General features: G+C 40.1%; 1 protein-coding gene across 1 annotated transcript in view; it reads right to left on the reverse strand.

The window, feature by feature from the left end:
• Nucleotides 1-2038: 2038 nt before the first annotated feature.
• Nucleotides 2039-17376, reverse strand: part of LOC147726261 (uncharacterized) — a 53777-nt gene continuing 38439 nt past the window's right edge. The window contains exons 2-4 of the mRNA XM_086962909.1: nucleotides 10752-10786; nucleotides 6481-6577; nucleotides 2039-3074 (exon numbers count right to left, since the gene is read on the reverse strand). Coding sequence (XP_086819035.1) covers nucleotides 2813-3074; nucleotides 6481-6577; nucleotides 10752-10786 — 394 coding nt within the window. The 3' untranslated portion in view covers nucleotides 2039-2812. The remainder of the gene's footprint in view (nucleotides 3075-6480; nucleotides 6578-10751; nucleotides 10787-17376) is intronic.

The raw sequence follows: 17376 nt of genomic DNA on the forward strand, positions 1-17376 counted from the left end.
TGAAAGCTTCAAAGGGGTAACACATGTGTAGTGTCCCTGTTGTTCCTTTTGGAGAAAACAAAGCAAACTTTGAAAATGTGAACATTCTTTGAAATGTTTCCAATGTTATGTTTACATTTTGTTTTGATTGACTCAGGAATGCTGAACAAACCTCAGCCACATCTGCACAATTGAAATCGATGGCTTGAATTCCTGCTGTAGGCCTGGCCTGGCTCATTGCCTGAGCACCAAACAGTCACTGGGAACAATAAAGACATTAATTATGACCCATAATAGCATGGGATACCGTCTGGTGTTGCCTAGAGGTCATTTATTGACACTATGGAGCAGAATAATGAATTCCCACAGCGTAGTCACGTTTAAGGTGACAAACTACCTTCATTACATATGAGAAAAGGAAAATGGGTGCACAAACTAAGCAAAGAGGGATACAAAGATGTCCTTACCTTTTAATTTTCAGCGTACACAATCACCTTGTTTTGACTGAAGAGGCCTTTCTCATTCACACCTCAAACAGTCCTGCACAAGCCACCTGCCTGCTCTGTGCTACCAAGGGAATGCACACAATTTTCAACAGATTGGAGGATTAATATTGTTACATTTGTTAGTATAATTTCTAGCCCTACCACCCTCCAAGGAAATGTTCACTCTTCACTTCTCTCTTCACTGCTCTCTGGGATGTTCTGGGTTGGACCAGCAGAAGCTACTGGGATGCATTTGGAGTTGATTGAATAGGTTAGTGCTTGGTGTGATTAAAGGGCAGAAGAGACGTGTCAGCGGCCATGTCTCATTTTCACTCACAAAGTGTTCCTGGAGAATGTCTGTGCTACAAGTCCTTCGCTCAGGACAGGATCTACACGCCAAGAAATGAAAGCAAGTATGCAGTCTAGGAACTTTCTAGGTGCTCGCATTATGATCATCTAGCAATGACAGTAAACCTCTAAGATGTGCATGCACTGGCACTTCAGGGCCAGCCTGGACCCTCATCTGGAAGGCGTATTCCCTCCATGATGCAAGATGCATTTTCTCTGCTTGTGATCGGAGCTCTGGGAAGGCTATTCCTTCCTCTGACTTGAATCTCTGATTCCTGGTCAGGGGAGCCAGAGTTTGTTCCCAATTACTATCTAGACATGCATCTGCTGGAACCCTGCCTGCTGAGAACTTGCTTCTGGAAGCCAGAATGCTGAGAAAGTGTTCAGGTCTTGGAACTAGAGTGGGCTGCACCATCTGTCCTAGGGTTTGTAGAACCAGACCTTGAGAACTTCCATTTCCAAGCCAATAGTGAGACTGTAGAAAGCCTGGAGATGAACTCTCCAACGACAGTCCCTTTGCTCTTATTTTGAAGAGGAAGGGCCCAACGCCTAGAATGCATCCAAACTAAACCGCTACCAGTCAGGAGCATAACAATTGGAATCACAAGTAGAGCTTGAAAGCACTAAAAGCAGTGAGCTATGTAGGAACCCCATTTTACCACTGCATGCTCCACAAACGGAGTGAGGGTGCCAGCTTTTCAACACATTACACACATAGGGCCAGATGTACAACTGTTTTTTGTGGTCGCAGAGGGGCATTTTGCCCTTTTGCAACCGCAAAAAACTGTAGCACAATGTACCAATCCTATTTTGCGAGTCGCTAATGTAATAGCGACTCGCTAAATAGGGTTAGCGACTCGCTATTAGGAAGGAGCACTCCAAGGGTGTCCCTTCCAAATCACAACTCTGAACCCTATGTAAGAACGTTTTGCGACTGCATTTGCAGTCGCAATTTAATGCACTTTGCTAGTTGCAAACATCAATGGTGGTACATCTGGCCTATAGACCTTCTTATAAGTAAAGTCACCCTCTGAAAAATGCAGATGTCACGCATTGTGTAGACCTTGCAGAACACCTAAGCCCAGGCTTTGATTCATTAGTTAGCAAATATGGCATATCCATGTGGTTGATTCTAGAAAAAAACAACTTGACAAAGAGCAATTCGAATATAAACATTATTTAGTTTAGATTCTGTTACCAGTGAATGAGCAAACAGAAAGAAACAATTTCCCGCACTATAAATATTTTATTTACAAATACCTTATATAACACTTCGAGTACTAAATGTCCTAAAGCAATATCCCATGTCCATACACTTAACAGTCGGTGGAGTCACCATTTTACGTGCAGAACTTCATAAGGCTTTCTGAAATGAAAGACCCCCACCAATGGATTCATGGGTTTGAGGTCACAAGGCCAACTTTTCCCATTATGGGCTTCAAGCCATGTCTTTTACTGTGATCAGTGAATCAGTGCCAAAGAAACAGATAGAAAGCCTCAGTTTCAGGAGCCGCTGGAATGTACAGAAACTAGACTAACAGCAAAAAACAAGCAAAAACACCAGATGGTTCCACAAAAGAGGATTGTAAAAGGTGCAGAACTGTCACCCCTTTAAATCCATTTATGCAGTTCAGGTAACCTGTCCGTAAGTGTTTTTTTACACCTTTCCGTTGACTGTATAACCCTTTCTGTATCATGTAGATAGTAAATTATTTACATACTCGTTCCAGTAAATATGAAAGTAGGCTAGATTTTCACTGGTTATTGCTAAACCCATTTGGGACCATAGGTAATGACTTCACTCCCAAGATCCAAGTGTCTGTTTTTACAAGTAGTCTCTTTTCTATTGTCTCTGTGTTTACAAGTTTGTTGCTTGTTTATAAGTCATAAGGTTCTAAGGAGATACACTTGGAGTTAATAAGAATGGTTTGTAGCAACACATTTACTGTTGAAAAATCCTGCTATCTTTGCGTTGATTACGGATTTAGTCAAAAATACAATCAGATTTCTGAAGGTTCATCGTGGATGTCAGGTAGATTAATGCAAGTCATCAGTGAGATGTAGAGCAGAGCTTCTCTGGAGAGCTTCAGTTTAGGGACCGCATCTTCTCCTCCGCGCGTGATCTTTGGGTCTGGAATGTAAAAGATGGTGGCTGGACCACTGAACTCGGCTGTTAACACTCCATCACAGCTATTTTGATCCACGCTAATTGTGCTTTCTCTTGTATGATGATAGCTGGCTGTTTTGCTTATCTTCTGAAATCTAGAAAAAAAAGAGATTGACTTCGTAAGATTTTTCTGGTTTGAGGGAAAATTTCAAATTATTGCTGTAAATAGGAGGGGAATAATTGCTGGGAAATATAAACCTGTTACCTCTTATGTTTAACTCTCTCTTGAACATTCTCGTCTGTTCAGCACCTTGAGGCCCGGACAGGTGAGTAATCACGCATTACAAGAAACCTGATTGGTTCATTGAGGGTTTATAATGGAAAAGCACCCTGCGTTGTAATTGTTATAAATTTCATTTGTGCTCAATAACATGCGTTAATTACCTGCTCTCACAATTATGGGTCTAAGCTGTGGAAGAGTGAGCTGGAGCTACACTGAACCACTTAAAACTTCTTTTAGACACATCGTTCTGGAGTTTCCTCTCCGAGCAGTGATGAGTCTACAATAAGCTGAATTCTGTATGATGAGGAAGATACTATAAAGGGTGCATCCCATTCATGGGTCAGACATAACAGTGCTCTCCATAGGTGCAGAGAGCTGGCAGCTACAGAATTCTTCTTAATGGTACAGTATTGATAATTATTCCTCGCATAGGAGGCATTAAGATTGTTGGATCCTTGGTAAATTTGTATAAATGTTGTAGCTTTCCATGACTACTCAAATGTGTAAATATTTCTGCATTTCAAATGGTGACAGCTGTCCATCCTCACATGTGTAAAGTGTGTAAAGTGAGCATGGATGTACATATACCTCTAGCCTTTCTGCCTTTGCTTCTCCTAGAGGAAAGTACTTTTCATATAGTGAAATCCGCTCCTGATTCTGACCGTCAGTACTGCGCAGGACCTTACCCTCACAATTTTTGTTTTTTTGAAGATAAATTGAGCATAGGAGCACTAAAACATTTAGAAAATAACCAAAGGCTGTTTATCCTCCCTTGTTATTTAACACGATTCACTGTTAATAGTTTACTTTACTCATAGAACAACCATGGTCTTTAATTTTCTTTGTCAAATTTGGGAAATTTTAACTGTTTGTGACAATCATAACAAAAACTGTGCTCTCTCAGCTTGCTAAGAATTGATTATTTAATTGTCCGTGGGCCATACTGAACTTTCTTGCCTTTTTGAATATCGTTGCATTGTTGTTTAGCGACTATATTTAAAAAAGGATTGTTGTTTTTCCTTACGAAAATTGTACACAAATTTATAGAATGTTTATTTAGAATGTACTCCCTTGTTGTGGAGATCATGTGCGACAGGTAAGTTTTGCATTTTACTTCTATTAATCAGACGCCGTGGTGAATGCCATTTAAAATGATATATTATTTAAAATCAAATGATAGTTGTAAATGCTGCTTGAACATAGTACAATGTAAGTAACATATATTACTACATTAGGGGTATTCATCAAAGCAATCATTCTCTTTGTACCTGATGGATATCCTAATTTTCAAGAGATTGAGGCTGCATGAAGTGTCCTGGACTATTAATCAATCTATCTTCAACCGTAGTTAAAATACTATATGAAAGTTTAATACACCTTTAACATTTGCAAAAGAAAGTATTTGGACTTTCGCATATTTCAGAAATTGAAAATAGGAATCCCCCTATGTCTCTCTCTTCGATCTCTTATTCTAGAGAATAATATTTAATTTTGGGGATTTTCATCCCATTATAACAATCTCACATTACCATAACCAACAAATAAAATATGTTTTTCAGGACGTGGAGTGTGCCTTTTGGATGAGATGCTACCAAATACAGCAAAACTCCCACACCACAACTCTACCGACAATAGAAAAACTTCACAAAATAAAAAATGTTAAATGTAACTTTCTTAGGACGATTATCTTTGCAGATAATATGACATCATGTGTAACATGAATGACATCAGTGATGACATCATTTTCATAATAAAAACATAGGCATCCGAGTATGTAGCATAACTTAATTTGCTAGGCATGCTGTGTCCACCCTTCCTTTTGAAACACTGCACCAGCGATTGTGTCTGTTGTTTATTAGAATATATCTGTGCCATATCTGTGGCATGATGGGAAATGAAAATAGGATGAGCTGACCCTGAGATTCCCGCATGGCATAGATCTCAGCCACCCTCCCAAACTCAAACAGTTTTAATGATTAGGAATTATGACTTGCTTTCAAGGTGTGGTGCACTCACCAAACTGGGAGGGACTGCAAGGCAGGATCCCAAAAAGGGGAGGGCTGGGGGGAAGGGGCAGGGTGCTAGAGGGGTTGGAGAAGTGGATCTGTGAGGCACTCACATTTCTGCATCCCAGGCAGGCGGGTGAGAATGTGTTACTTTCTTGCCATTAGTCGTAAATAGCAAAATGCTTAGTCATATTTGTTGCAAAACGCTTGAATTGAATACACTTAACGTTTGTTCCCAGCCTTGGAATTTTTGACTTCATTCAGTACATGTTAATAAACATGCTTTTTGAAACATTTCTCAAAATCACAAATAAGATATGCTTTCCTCTGTTTTAAGCCGTGGTTTAATTTCCTTATTTGTCACGATGACGTCACTGAAGCAAACAGAATTGCTAAATATTCATGCTCACCCCTTCCTTGTCCATGATTCACTTTTTTTGTTTACAATATCTGTGTAGTAATATGCTCTGAGGTCCAGTTTGATTTTTTATTTTTTTATTCTTCTTAACATCTTCACCAGTAACCCTCAGCGTCATCTGAACTTCAACAGCTTATTTAGGAAGCTTCACAGTCCATGTTGACCTCAGAGCCAACCAGCTACTTCTTAAAGTAACATCACCACAGTCTGCCATTGGTTATTCTTGTCTATCCTACACACTTAGATATATATTTCATTTGGTATGCTGGATCTCGGTGTACATATGATTTGGAGAAGACTTATGCAACACTTTCACTACAGAGCATTATTTAAGCAAGTGAAATTGTCATCCTGGAACTCCTTTTCATGCATAACCACACTTAAAAGGGCCTAATCACAAAAGCATTTGTGAGTGTGTGAAGTATTACTCCAATAGTAAAAAATCTAAATTCCATATTTGTAAAATGTGACTTATCACCCCAAAGGGGTATACAGGGGCTGGGGGCTGTCGGGGAGATTATGTGAGCTATTGCCCAGCCACATGATGCTTCAGCCACTCTGGCCGCTACGCCACACCTCTCCCTAGTAGCTTTTCACATACTCTTACATGCCTTTATGAATGGGCCTCAAAACATCTGAAATGATAATGGTAACAACATAGGCATATTAAGAGAATATTCATATATATTTATTATAAATAGAAAGGACTGTGCCCTCTGCACTTTTTCAAAATTTTGTGCTGCTTCACAAAGGCCTTTTTGCGTACCGAAAAGATTACTCCGATAGTAGTACATTCTTCTCATTTATGATTTTATGAATTGGCCCACGGAATTTTATATTCATGTTCTACTCACTTGTTTTTAATCAACAGACCAAAAATAATCCCAGCCACCAGTATGAAGAATCCGCCGATTGACACCATGACGATCTCATACGTCCGATCAATTTCACCTACAAAAATAGAATGTTTGTAAATCACAGGGAGTAGTTTGCAGTTATTTTTGTGACACGCCCTTCCTAAACATCATACACTTCTAATTAGATGAACAACATTTTTGTACTGTGGCCTGCTAAGGTTGCGAACGATCTGTGTTGTGGCATGAATTGCTTTCCAACACTTATACACTCAAAATGTAGGTATAAGCTGGGATAGGGCCCCTGGTACCATGGTGCCACAATTATGTGAGTCTCAGATAGGTCTGTACCCCAGGTCATACATATATAGCCGAGTACATTTTAGTCATCAGAGCAAAAAAGTGTGCAGTACCCAAGACTAAATGCATTTATCATACTTATTGCATTCATAAATAGTTCAAAAACATATCATGTATTAAGATGTGGCTTTCTTCTTCCCTTTACATTAACATAGAAATGTTTGATTTATGTCTCAGGTTACATAATTTGTGACATTTCTTTCCATAAATGATCACTATATGGCGTTCAGACTGGTAGCAATAATGCCTGTGACATTTTCAATGTGCAATACTGGGTAAGATCAGGAAAAAATGTGCAGAAGCAACCTGCAATTGGGGAAGTGGGTATGCATCCACAGTTGGCAATTGCCCTGTTGTCCATTCTCAACTATAGATTGCATGATACTTCCAACCTTGGTGATACAGAAAAAAGCCCTAGGCATAATTTCCTCCATTTTATGCTCATAGACCTAAACATTGGGGTATCCCTGGCGGGGTACGAAGATGAGATTCTCCCTTGAATCAAACCCATCTCTCTATTTCCCTCTAGAAGATGTGGAATTGATGATGGCCTTCATTGTTGAAGCTTAAATCTGCAAGACCCGAAGGTAGCACTTTTCAGTGCTATAAAAATGATCCAGTTGACTGTCAGTGGGACTTTCTGTGGGGGTTTGGAGATCTTTCTGTACTGGCTTTACTGAGATACCTAGAGGTGAGACAGAATCCCAGGCGAGAGGACGAGCCATTTACCGTCTTTCAAAACTACACACTCTCAATTTGTTTGTGTGTACTAACTTCACAAGATAAAGCACATCCTGGTTTGGGAGTGTGATCTGACTGAAAGATAATTTACAGTTCTCTCCAGGCTTCAAGTGCTTAGGGAGCAAGGGCATTTCTCCAGTTTTAGCCACCTGTAATGATTCATAAGTAACTTCCATGTCACAGGATTCAAGTTATATCAGGGCTCAGACTTGCTTCCTTTCTAGGCTGGTGAAAAAGAGCAACTTTAACTTCATACTAGCAAATAATTCTTCTCTGCTTCAGACATTCAACACCTCTAACACTGCCTGCACATCAGTCAGACCTGGATGTCCTGCACCTGCCTGAATCTGAACACGACCAAGAAATAACTCCTGTTTTTAGCCTAGAACAACAAATAAGAATTAGTACAAACCTGGTTCGATGACATGAACCTTCACGGCTTTGAACCCCCATCTTTCACCAAATGACAAGTCACTTGGATTTATGTGGGACACCAACCTCACCACACATTGCCCAAAAACAAAGACAGCCACCTACAACCTCTCTCCACTCCCTCTTCTAAAGAAAGTCAATGTTTCTGGCAGAAAGTGACTTCAGAAGTGCTGTTCAAGCCATCCTACTGTCGCATTTGGATGGCGGTAAAGCCTTGTTCCATAGCAACCCAGACTTCACACTGGCATGTCTTACGGGCACCCGACATGCTGTAGAATGTCTTATCTGAACTGAAGAAATATGATCACTTCAACCCCCATCATGATGGAACTCAATTGGCTCCCCTTTAGTCTGTAACATCTTCAAAACAATCTATATCATTTACAATCACAAGCAACTCCCCCACTTAACTTGTAGCTTAAAATCTCTGATGTTTTTCAGGACACTCACAACCATGATACCAACAGAATGAAAACTACGAAGTGTAAAAAAGAAGACAGCAAAGCAGGCCTTTTCCATCTATGAACCTATTTAAAAAAAGGGACCTTTTTCAACCATATGGCCAAAATTGGGATCCAGTTTAGAGTCCTAGACTGGTTTAATTAGTTTCTACCTAACTAAGCCCAGCTTTTATCATTACCCCCTTCTTGTCTTATAAGGCTGGTATTCACGGCAAAGTCCTGCGGGGCTCATCACTATCATCAATGCTTTTCAACATCCATATCCATGCCTCGCTTCTTGTCATTAGGTCCTTCGGGCTCACTATGATGACCATCATGAGGTTAGATGATCTGTTCCTTAAAATCTGTGATCATGCTAAAGGACTGTCTGATTGCTATGCAACAGTGGATGAACCATAACTTTAAAAAAACTAATGCCTCCAAGACAGAGCTTTTGCTTTTGAGCAGCAACCATGCTTATTTGGACTCTATGTTATGGCCTTCTGCTGTGAGATCCCTGCTAACTACAGCCATTAAAGTTAAGATTCTAGGAGTTACCATCAACTACGACTCCTCTCTTTCAATACTTGTCAATTCTGATATATAGTCATGCTTCTTGGCTCTTTACCCCCGTACGAAGGTCGTCTTTTTTCCTGCTGGCTGATAAAACGTTAATTGTAGTGCAGGCTGTAATTTTACCATGGTTGGACAGACTGTAATTTGGTCTTCCTGGCTACTTTATTAACAAAGAGCAGCTAAATTCAGGAGTTAGCCATGTGGGCTATTTGCGAGCTACACAAATATGACCATATTTTGGAGGCATGGCACTCCCACTACCAGGCACCAGTTGAGCAAAGAGTTTAATTTACTGCCCTCTGCCTTGCCCACAGGAAAACGTGCCTTGTAACCCCCCACCGTTCCCACCGTTATCACATCCCCTCCTGTTCAATGTTCCTTGCTTGATGAAAGTGTGTCTTGGTTGCCACTATCTCTGCCACCTGACCCACAAACTTTGGAGTGCCATTCTAGATAGGATTGATCTCTTGGCCAAACACTTAGCTTGCAGACAAGCTTTGCAGGCCTGCTTTGGGTAATTATCTTTTCTCTTTGGTCGCCATTCTGCAGTCCCCTTGCTTCTCCCAGTGCCAGGAAACATTGATGGCTCTTGTGAACTCTACAAATAAAATGCGCATACTAATACGAAAGCAATAATAATTAACAGTGTCATAGAACGAACCGTCTAAAGTGCATGTCTCCTGCATGTGGTGACTGTATTTATTATATATACTTTTAGGTCCCCTGGGTATATGAGTTTGCTTATCTGGAAGAGGTCCTGAGGAAGGTGGCCTTGCGCTGCCGAAACGCGCGTCGACCAAGTGCAAAGTCTCATACCGTGTTTTGAGACTTACCGATTGGCAGGGAGCCTCTGCCAATTTGGATCCAGTTTCCTTTTTTCAGATGTTGTTGTTATGAGTGTGGTGAGGGTATGAATGTGTGAGTATGTTGTGACAGACTGCAAGTTACCAGGGGTATAACTATTTGGGTGAATCGACTGTTTGGTATATAGTTATGTATTATGTATATATTTATGTGTCTTCTTCTTTTTTTCTTTTTGAATGAAATATAAATGTATTTGTGGATACTTGAGACTTATACATCTCTATGAAATTGTCCATTAATCAAATATCAAAAAAACCTTTCTAAAAAAAGACATTTTCCATTTTGAGCAACTATGAGAAAAATTTAAAAAAAGAAAATGATAACTTGGAAACAATGAATAAAACTTTATACTTTTTTAAGAAAGTTAATAAGACTGTTGTGTATTTGTCACCATGTCAAGTTGAATATTGGACATATATCTGTACTGAAATATTGTGGCCATTGAGGGAAAATTGTTCTTTCTGCTGTGTATTTTCATTCCCCTCCTTTCCCTGGCCGAATTTAGTTTAGATGGGGTCCCATTAAATTTGCTATTGGCTCTTGTGAAATCTACAAATAAAATGCGAATACTAATACAAAAGCAATAATAATAATTAACAGTATCATAGAGCGAACCGTCTAAGGTGCAAGTCTCCTGCATAGTGGAATGAACCCCTGCCATTTATATCATCAGCTAAACACCAGACCAAATAACTGATCATTAATAATGAGTCACACACAAATTCAGCTTGTCAGTTCCCATTTATGAGTACTGTGGATTGTATTAATAACATTAACATGATCGTTTGCTTATGTATTCGGTGTAACGTCTTACATGCAACATACTCCAATTATTTCTACTTTATGGTTTATCCTTACCTTCTTTCCAGGTCCCTTCTACAGTTGTGTACATGCTGCAGATAAAACAAAATTGAAATGTTGCTGGTATATTTAAAGACTTTATGAATGTTATACCACACTCTGAACGACAATTGCATATTGTAGGATAATATACAGTACAAGAAGGCTTATGTGGCAAAAAATTGGCAAGAGTCCATACATTTATGGAATAAACTATAGTTTAGCTGGTATTTGCATCAGATTCTCCATTTATTTACAGCTATGGAATGTTTAACCTCAGAAAGGGATGGGCTCACAGAAAAGTCTACCTCTACAGAGACTAATGCCTACTCTTTGTATACACAATTGCATCTCCAGGAATTTATGGAATATGCTAATCATATATTCGAATACATGCTTATGGTCCACTATTATACTCTAGTGGCTTGTTGAAATGGTAAACAATCTGCAGGAACATGTGTCGTTAAAATGTGCAAAAAATATATTTATTACATTTTTGTTATCATCATCACAATTTTTAGTTCGGCATACCAGCCATAAAACAACAGTTTAAAATATATAGTGTACAAGTAAAAGTTAAAATGATTAATTACATAGTAAAAGACCTTCATTTAAAACAATTATTAGAACATTAACCAATGTCAATAATGAAAACAATTTAAATATGAATAATATTAAAATATACAAAGCATTAGTACCAGTAAAATATTTAAGGTCACAGTACAGGGTTGAATAAAAGACTGCATGAAAAGTAGGAAGCAGCTCTCACACATTGCCTAATGATTGATAAAATGTATGCCGGCTTGTGTCAAGTTGGAGAATCCTAAAAGCTTCAAACTAGCGCCTAGGTCCCAAATTACGACATATAGGAATCAGCCATTTTGCCCTTACAGTTTCGTACACTGGGCAAAACAAATTTCTAGCACAGTCTTTGAGGAATTCCCACATGCAGTTAAGGTCATCTGAGTCTTTCCTATTGGGCCAGCCCAGCCAGCAGTGAATGCATGTGCCCGCAGGGTCCAAAACCGGAACTGGATATAGAACTTCCTCGCCTGTGCTTGCTGAATCTCATCGAGAAACCCTCTGCGCCGTAGTCATCTATCAATTGTAGGAAAGCATCGCTCAGAGAACCCAATGAAGTCCTAGATGACAAGGTACGTTGTTTAACCTGTAAATAATTTCTCTTAAGAATTTTTTTTGCGGCAGATACGGAGATCTCCCGTGGGGCCTTCCATAGACTAGCATTACCCATGCCCCTCAAGGTTTCGCCCATTTAGTTTAGCCATGGTAAATTTCTTGACCCGGGCTGATTGATCATTTCCTCCAACCCTAGTCTATAGGATTCCAATCCAGGAATGACCCAGATCCTTCTCCAATATAGGATCGGTCTAACACCAATACCATCGGAGATTGTCCTCAGACCCACATCCATGCTAGGAGAAAGTAGGGGGCACTAACCGGGAGACTCAACAATTTTCACAGTAAGCAATTTTCTGCACCCTTCAGACCTTTTAGCTGCTTGTGGCCCCATAGTTCTGCGCCATACAGAGCAGCCCCTCTGGCTTGATAGTTATATACTTGGATTGCAGGGGAAACGGGTTTGCAGCACATGCCCCATTGGGCTTTTAACAGCCCTCCAAAATTATGTTCAAGTTTCAGTCTGGGCTTCGAGATTTGAGAAACCGACTCAAATTGCCCTGTAAGGGCGACCCCAAGATGCTTCAAGGAAATCCCCTTTGAATGTAGGATTAGTTCTGGTTATCGGTTGAACACCATATATTTTGTTTTTTCCACATTAATTTCTAACCCCCTCAGCTCACAGAAACTACTGAACCGGTCTAAAATATGCTGTAAGCCCATCGAAGATTTGGATAGGAGGAGCGTATCATGCGCAAACATTAATGCTGGCACCTTCATATTCGCTAGTCTTGGAGCATCTCTCTGGCTTGTGCCAAAATGAGCTCTCAGGCCATTGATATACAATATGAAACAGGGTTGAGGCAAGGACACACGCGTACCTCACCACCCTATCAAAAACAAAACATTTTGCATTTGAAGAAGCCCCTTCTTTTACACTCACATGAAATGTGGGGCACCCATTACTTTTCCACTTTGAACAGGGTCTTACTCATGATCTTTGAAGGACTCTTCCCAGTGTGGGAAGGAACATTTGTTAACACTGACAAACAAACAAGTTTGTATCTGAACAATGAATTCAAATGGTGAAAGCTGGAATTGGACAATGTGGAATAAAAAGGGGTGGTCTGGCTAAACAATGCAGGCATTTCTATTAGAAGACTCAAAAATGATTTAAAAAAAGTTTCTAGGATTTGATATTTCAGTAAATTCTCAATTTCAAACAGGTACGGAAGATAAAATTAAATGAAAGTGCATGCTGCCAGGTACGGACAAAGCAACCCAGTAATGGGTTAAGATTTTTGTTTTCTATCTGGGGACAAGTACAATCAAAGTGAGTCTCAAGGTACAAAAAAAATAAAGAATAATTTACATACTTATACCTATGTAATATAAGATTTGTAAATTTTGAATTCTATTAAGGCAGAGGAAGTTGTGCTATATGGTGGTCGACTTGGAATTCTTGCATTCAACAGTCCCAATAAGATTTCACCAACACTTCCCAATCTCTATTTATTAACTATTTTTTGCAACTCTTTGGATGGAACCCGAAAAGTTCTGTGAGGAAGACCGTAAGGTTGAAAAGTGTAGCCACCATCAGATCAATTGGAAAAAGATTCCTGGACTGTGGGGGGTTGTGTTTTGACTTGTAGACACACTGGGGCATATTTACAAGACCCTATCGCCACAGGAACGTCACTTTTAGTGACAATTCTGTGGCGATAGGGGCTTTGCCTTATTCACAAGGTGGCGTAAAGCCACATGTAATGTTGGTTTAACGCCGCCATGTGAATAAGGCACACTTTCACGCTATACTTAGCGTGAAAGGAGCGGACAGTGGGTGTTGTGGTGGCCGTCCTACCCCAACACCTACTGTTTTTGACGCTCCCGCATATTTACAAGGGTGGCGTAAATATGGGGCTGCGCCAAAATTAAGACCAGGGAAAACTTGGTCTTTCCCTGGCAAAATGAGGAGAAATGCTTAATTTCTCCTCGTTTTTGCTGTTTCTATGTGTGCTGCATTTTGCAGCACACATAAAAATAGCAAAACACCATTGATTACTTATGTGCAGAGAGGTATCCTTTCCAGCACATAAACAATTATTTGAAAAATTACGAGTTACAGCTTCTATGTGTGCTGCACAAAGCAGCAAGAAGTTACAAATCACCATTTCAGATTGTTTATGTGCAGGGAGGGACAAAATATATATATTTGTAAAGTTTTTCATGGTTATTTTGGGATAAATCCCTGTGCAAACAATATACTATGTGCAAATTAGCGACCTGTAAACAGCGGGGGAGGGGGTAAAGAGTGAAAGTGCAAATAACAAATTTCATTGAATCACAATCTCAAATTCATGGAGTGATTTCTATTCTGTGCAACGATGCAATAGAGGGAAAGAAAGAAAGTGCTAAAAGTGCAAGATGATATTTGACCTGTGTATACAATGCATAAATGCTGATTGTGCCATTAAAGGAGAACATTCATCTTCCTATAGGTCACATTAAAAGCATATATTAAAACATTTAATACCAGTATAAATATATCATCATGTAAAAAGGTTATATAAAAAACACCCTGTGTAAAATAAGTGCTAAAAAGATCTCACATCTAAAATTATTAAATATGTCAGTACAAAAGTGAATAACTATGTACAAAAAGAAGCAGAACATGATGAAATTAGCCTTAAAGTGGCCGACAAGGAACTTGACCGGCCACTTACATCAATGTATACGAACACAATACTTTATAGGTGGAATACCTATAGTTGTGGCAACTCCCTAGATCACAGGGAACCTGACATATCTAGGGAGCAAATAGAATGAAGTTTGGGATGGCAAATTTACTTATCTAGGCATTTGATGTTAAAGCGAGTTTTTTAAAGAAAGTGTCGTAGGTCCTTAGTATTATTTAGACCGTTGGGCCATTTGCTGTCATATTCGAGGATCAAACTCGACTCAAGCCGCCTTAGTTTGAGCTCACGGTTGCCTCCTCTTCTGAGCTTGGGGACAGAAGCCACTACATAGTATGAGAGGCAATTGATGTCTTTATTATGGGTGCATATATATATATATGTATGCTCCCTGTCCCACTGGGAATCGAGGCACTCGCGGATGGGTGCGGTATGCGGTAATTGGCGCCCGCAATAACACCACGCTCAACTCCAGAAAACCTCCTTCGGAAGAACCGCACTCGTGGACCCAAGTTTTCAGTGCTCACACCATTGTATTTTAATTACAGAGTTAAACTTGGGTCCACGAGTGCGGTTCTTCCGAAGGAGATTTTCTGGAGGGGATATATATATATATATATATATATATATATATATTGGTCCAATCCTGGCTTGACTTCCAAAAGAACAGGCACCGACTCCGTGGATGAAAATCAAAGGTTTTTATTTACCAATGCACACGATCAGACACGTTTCGGTGGACAAGTCCACCTTGTTCACTACATCTGCTTGCACCATTTTAGTGAGCCTTATTTATACTAGTGCTTAATTGGTGTGTGGAAGAACCACCATGTGACATACAAAACCATGTGACATCAAACATAGAAGAGTTGATAGTGCTCAAAACTGCAAGTCATTCTGGCAAATTAGGCAAAAAATCATGTTTAAACTGTGTAATTACATCATTACAATTTATAAATAATAGTCATGTATATACATTTTATGCATTGGAGAATTGTAGTTGTTTTGTTCATAAGAAATATATTTGTGTAACACTGAAGGCCGTTGCCTGGCTGCCTGCTGGTTTGGACATAGAAGAGTTCCTACATGTGTGGATATAAGCTCCCAGAGGTTCTCTGATCTGTAACCTCGTCACGCCCAAGCTGGACCCTTCGTAAGTCCATCGCATCCCATGCTGTGTGTGCTTGTAGGTGAGTGCTGGGCGGGTTAAAATTAGAGGCGAGCGCTTTTAGATGTGTTAGTAACAGCACGCATTTGCGAGCGACTTAATGTGAGTGAGACTTAGTTTGAGTTCGACAATTGCACTATAATAGCTAATTATTTCTTTTTAGGCGGCTGCCTTTTCTGAGTGTTCACGCGTTTTAGTCAGGAAAGTTACAGCGCATTTAGCTACAAAGCCTCGTTTCTCCCAGGTGAAAAACGCTGATTAGCGCTTAACTTTCAGTTTGGAAAAATGTCAAGCCTGCATGATCTGACAATTTATCACGAGGTATGAAAACATTTTGCTCAAGTGAGTTACGAGGTTTGAAGCTTGCTGTCACGGTTGCTGCCTTTTATTTAAATGGGTTGTGGGGATATAACGCAAGTGCGTGATGAAAGAACTGGGTTGCCAGAGGGAGACAAGGGGTCCAGCCCAAGTGGGCATTAGATTTGTATCTCGTGAGAGAAGTCTCAAATTGCCTAAGTTCCAGGTTTCCCTGTGCGTGTTGTTAGCGCAGATAGTATATATATATATATATATATATATATATATATATATATATATATATATATATATATATATATACTACTATTATAAAGAGAGAACTTGCACCTTTTGGCCAGGTAAACTCGGGAACCACAGCGCCAATCTACACACCCAATACATCTACGAAAATGTCAGGGTGTGTAGATGGACATAGGCTATATAATTTTTTTTTTAAAAAGTAAAAAAGTAAATTAAAAAAATTAAGTTTGTAAACAAAGTAGTCCCCTGAAAGTAGCGCCGTCCGGGACCTAACGCTGGCCGCGACGCGACGTGCGTGATGACCGCGACGCGACGTGCGTGATGACGACGAAGGAGGTGCGGCTGTGCAGTGAGGAGCGGCGGCACAGGTAAGGAAAGGGAAAGTTCAGTGCGAGACTGTGTGATGCAGGGGGAGGCAAGAAGGAGGCAGCAGTAAAGTGGGGCGCGAGTGAGTCGGGGCGGGAGGGGGGTGCGAGTGAGTCGGGGCGGGAGGGGGGCGGGAGTGAGTCGGGGCGGGAGGGGGCGGGAGTCGGTGCGGGAGGGGGTCGGGGCGGGAGCGGGGGTACTGCCCCCAGCCCCTTTCTGCCCCAAGCAACGCTGGGGCGGGCTGCTAGTATATACATATATATAAATATATATATATATATATATATATATATATATTCACTGAATAAACCAAAGGTTACAAAGATATTATAGTTAGACTGACATTTCACTCGTACAAAATTAGAATCATTCAGCAGTTATGGTTAGCTGACTTAACTATAACTTACACCCCCTTACTGCTTATGATCTTCCATAATACATCACTCTTGACATGATCAGTGACTTCACAGATCACATCATTGATGACATCTCGAATTAAATCACTCATGACATCTCAAATGACATCACTCGTGACATCATCCAGTGATTGTGAGTGTTTTTTAAGAGGTACTGAGTATTAAACATATCTACTGTTGGAGTGCCTGTATGGGTGAGTGAGTGTATGTGGCTGTAAATGGTGAATGAGAGAGTGCATGAGTGGCAGCTGTATCGGTGCATGAATAGGTGTGTATGTGGGTGTGCAAGTGGTTGTATGGGTGAG

This window comes from Lissotriton vulgaris, chromosome 3_1, assembly GCF_964263255.1.
Source record: "Lissotriton vulgaris chromosome 3_1, aLisVul1.2, whole genome shotgun sequence".
NCBI lineage: Eukaryota > Metazoa > Chordata > Amphibia > Caudata > Salamandridae > Lissotriton > Lissotriton vulgaris.